Source organism: Loa loa (assembly GCF_000183805.2).
Source record: "Loa loa unplaced genomic scaffold supercont3.83, whole genome shotgun sequence".
Classification (NCBI taxonomy): domain Eukaryota; kingdom Metazoa; phylum Nematoda; class Chromadorea; order Rhabditida; family Onchocercidae; genus Loa; species Loa loa.
In genome coordinates, this window is record NW_018108263.1 from 141,545 (window position 1) to 145,600 (window position 4,056).

The following is a 4,056-nucleotide window of genomic DNA, read 5'->3' on the forward strand; positions in this document are numbered from 1 at the left end:
TATATATATATATATATATATATATATATATATATATATATATATATATATATATATATTACTATTTTACAATGTTATCGATTTCAGAGCATGTCAGGAGAACTTGGAGAAAAATACAAAATCTTGAAGGAATCTCTGTTTTTTCATCTTTCTTGTTTACGTTTTTTGACATTTGCAGACTTGTATCAGTGATAAGAGTATGCAATCCAGTGCTTTGCAATTATATGCATATTGCTCCCAGTTACTGGCACTAATACCGCTGTCTTTAAAACTGTTCTGTGGATAGCATTATTTATTTAGTCTTTAATGAATATTTTGTTGGATCCAATCGATAATGCTACGGCGTGTGACAATTTTAAAGACTGCGAGATTAATACCAGTAATTGTAAATGAGCGAATCATGAATATTAATTTCAGTTGTAAGAGCTTTTGGTATGAATAAAATCGTGAGATTAAATAAATAGCATCTGCAAATGTATTTTTGGTAAACCAAATGTATCTGTAATTTGTTCATACTTTATATCATGAGGAAGAGATCGATTTATTTAGATGAATTTACTAATTATATATTTTCTGTAGAGATATAGAAAAGATAACATTATTTCGACCTGTGGCAATCAGTATGCGTTCTTCCTTTCGTAATACTCAGCTGCTTGATGTTGGGCTGTAGATGAGGGCTTTGTTATTACATTCCGGTCGATTTTTTCCTTATTGAACTATCGCTGTGTTATTTGCATGCTTGACAAAAATCAATAAATCATGTATAGATAATCGTGCTTGTACCATTTCCCACATGGTCATGCAGTCCATTTCTGTATATATTTTGAACGTAAACTTATGGTATCATTTGAAGATGCAGTGTTCTATTGATACGCTCGATCCAGTTTCATTCATTATAGATTATGTCGGATGCTGGAAACTGGTGCCTAATTGAGTCAGACCCAGGTGTTTTCACTGAATTGGTCCGTGGATTTGGTGTTTCCGGTGTACAAGTTGAAGAACTCTATAGCCTAGATAAGGAGCTATTCAGTGATCTGAAGTAAGTGGATCTTTTGATCCTCTGCTTTTGAATCATTTTACTTGATTGAAATGTTTATCGGTTCATGATTTAGGCCAGTACATGGGCTGATATTCTTATTTAAATGGCGTGCGGGTGAAGAGCCTTGTGGCAGCCTGGTCCTCGATAATAATCGGGTTTTCTTTGCACAACAGGTAATACATTTATTTACTGATGCAGTTTAGTTTTCCCTTTAGCTATTTCATAATTTCTATGGAATGTTCGAATTGAAAGTATATTTCCCCCGTACTTTTTTTCTTTCGGTAAATAAGTTCGGATAGTAATAGTGTCGACTCTATTAATTATTAGTATTAATGACTGGTGTTGGTGAAGCACTCTGTACATTTGTTGAGATGTAAACCATATCACATTGTAGGTGATTCAGAATGCTTGTGCCACACAGGCAATAATAAATTTGTTATTGAATACGAAACCAGAATCAGGTATTGCGCTTGGTCCAATTCTGGAGGAATTCAAAAGTTTCACGCAAAATTTTGACCCTATGGTAAGTATTTGCGTTTAACTATGTGTCATATAATAGAATTAAGTTTAACTATGTCATGTAATAAAAACACATTAGATTTCTGTGATCCAAAATATCTGTATCAAGTTTATGATGAATATCGATATCAAGTTTTTTGCACAGGAACAAAGTTTTCATTTGGAAATAGCGAAATCAAATGTAATGTACTCATTATTACCCTGAACACACGCTGTACAGAAATGCTTTGTGATCCTTATATAGCACAGCGTCTCTGCTGTAGAATTTTCAAAAAAGAAAAAAGAAAGAAAAACTTTTTTTTAATGCTCTGCCATTTCATTCTCAGATGTTAATTTCAGAATTTGAATTTGAAATTTAAAAAACTGTCAATACAAACGTAAAGGGACATGTGTCCTTCTTACTTTGTATTATTATTTGGTAGGATTTTATATGATACATAAACATGAGTGAGAGTGGTGATAATGTGGTTTCAAGGTTGCACTTTTGTGAAGTATTCATTTTCAGAATCGTGGTTTATGTTTAGGCAACAGCGAACCAATTAGAAAAGTCCATAACAGTTTTTCACGACAACATCTTTTTGAATTGGATATCAAAGCTCCGGAAAAGGTTCCTTATTGATTATGCATTTAATATGGAACCAGAAATACAAAAAATAAATAAATAATAGAAATAAAAATGGCCCCTCAATATCTTTGCATCATTGTATTATTTTAGTGACCGTTTCGTAACGGCTGAATTCATTTTCTTTTTTTAGAAGTGTTGAAGTTCCTGTAGTCAGCGATAAGGAGTTTAGTCGTCTACATATTTGATAAAGATTCCAAATATTTCTGTTTAATGGGGATCATATCTGTCTTTGTATTTAGGAAGATAATTATCATTTCATCACTTACATCCCCGTGGATGGTCATATCTATGAACTGGATGGTCTTCGTGAGGCACCGCTAGATTTGGGTGCTATTAGAGAGGGTGAAGATTGGTTGGATGCTGTGCGGCCAATCATTAATGCTAGAATCCGAAAGTAAGTTTTCCTTCATCACTCTGTCATTGAGACGCAGCGTGTGTAATAAAGTCTTCATCTACAAAGTATTTTAAGGTATAGCGCAGGCGAAATTCACTTCAATCTTATGGCTGTTATTTCGGATCGAAAAATGAAATACCAAAAACGATTGACCGAACTCGCAGAGGTAAGTTTCCCTGACTTCTCATTTCATGTGCAGTATTATTAGAACCATGTTTTATTCATTTAAACAGGGTTTGAATAATAACTTCCATGAAACACTTACCTTATTTCAGCGTTGCATAACTCGTACTACTCCTATAGAATTTCATTTATTCTCACATTGTTGAAATATCCGGATATCCCAAATATTTTGTTTTTCAGTTAACAATGGAGACCGATAGTAAAGTGGAAGAAATGAATCACCTTCAGGCATTAATTGCTGCTGAAGAAGAAAAGGAAAAATCATTCAAAGCAGAAAACATTAGACGCCGTCATAATTATATACCTTTTATTGTCGAATTATTAAAGGTATTAGCTAAAGAAGGAAGGCTGGTACCATTGGTACAAGAGGTATTTTTGCATTTTCGTTTACTTTTTAATTTATCTAAAGTTTTTGAAGCGCACTACTTAGAATCTGATAAAGGAAGTATTTCTGTACCACGTTTTTGGATTCAGGGTTTTTTTACTCTTGAATTTGCAGAGTTTTTCAAGCTAAATTTTCTTGTTTAAATTGTTTTTCAGGCGCAGGAAAAAGCAAATCGTAAAGCGACAGAGAAAAAATCAGAAAAACCGAGAGTCAAGATCTAATCAGATGTTTGCAACATACTTTGTATGATAAAACATTTCATCACTTAATTTCTTGCTAGACGAAAAGAAAAAAAACGATAGTTGCAGTGATGTGTCAAATAAAGAATATAACTAGTAGATCTGTGAGTTTAGTTCACCATTTACTCCATACGCTAGTTAGATTTTTCGTTCATTTATATGATGATAATAGTAGTCTCTCTCAGGAAAATCCTTGGATGGTCGGTAGAGAGTCTTTTTCTTTTTTTTTTTTGCATTTAGTATGACATTTGGTCAGGATGTGAATATTCCCACGAGGTGCATTTGCAACAGTATAGACTGATTATGAAGTTTTAAAGTTATTCTTGGAATCACTTGCTCCTCATTGTTGCTAACTTGTCATACGTCGTGCGGTCATCTGTACCAATTGCGCTTTAACATTTGCCGTTTTTTTCCCTAGCGTAATTTGTTGTGGTGCAAATTTCATAAACTTTCCCAATATGAAAAGTCTAGAAAAATTATTTCAACAGTACAAGACTGAAATATTGGATGATTATACAATACTTTCCATTCAATCTCGTCTTATTCGTATAGAGCTTAATAATCAGGTAATAGTACTATAGTAGTGACAAATGAATGAGTGAAAAATAGAAGAGAGGGATAGGGAGCGAGAGAGAGAGAGAGAAGAAATGTACTACTTAGTTATTTCTTATT

At 33.2% G+C, this 4,056-nt stretch overlaps 2 protein-coding genes across 2 annotated transcripts in view; both read left to right on the forward strand.

The window, feature by feature from the left end:
* Positions 1–303, forward strand: part of LOAG_11666 (PRP38 family protein) — a 4,456-nt gene extending 4,153 nt beyond the window's left edge. Inside the window, exon 10 of the mRNA XM_020448394.1 lies at positions 88–303. Coding sequence (XP_020301460.1) covers positions 88–127 — 40 coding nt within the window. The 3' untranslated portion in view covers positions 128–303. The remainder of the gene's footprint in view (positions 1–87) is intronic.
* Positions 304–893: 590 nt separating this feature from the next.
* On the forward strand, positions 894–3,443 carry LOAG_13247 (ubiquitin carboxy terminal hydrolase UCH-L5). The gene is made up of 8 exons (XM_003148756.2): positions 894–1,039; positions 1,113–1,212; positions 1,434–1,562; positions 2,064–2,165; positions 2,423–2,577; positions 2,653–2,743; positions 2,941–3,129; positions 3,301–3,443. The coding sequence occupies exons 1-8, from the start codon at positions 903–905 to the stop codon at positions 3,364–3,366; spliced, it is 969 nt and encodes a 322-aa protein (XP_003148804.1). The 5' UTR covers positions 894–902; the 3' UTR covers positions 3,367–3,443.
* Positions 3,444–4,056: the final 613 nt, after the last annotated feature.

What these genes read in the sequence shown, in the direction of transcription:
- LOAG_13247 (XM_003148756.2), top strand. Translation starts at nt 903, where the DNA reads ATGTCGGATGCTGGAAACTGGTGCCTAATTGAGTCAGACCCAGGTGTT. An exon ending in ATTAATGCTAGAATCCGAAA is followed by an intron (nt 2,578 to 2,652) that starts GTAAGTTTTCCT and finishes AAGTATTTTAAG; the next exon opens with GTATAGCGCAGGCGAAATTC. An exon ending in TGGTACCATTGGTACAAGAG is followed by an intron (nt 3,130 to 3,300) that starts GTATTTTTGCAT and finishes ATTGTTTTTCAG; the next exon opens with GCGCAGGAAAAAGCAAATCG.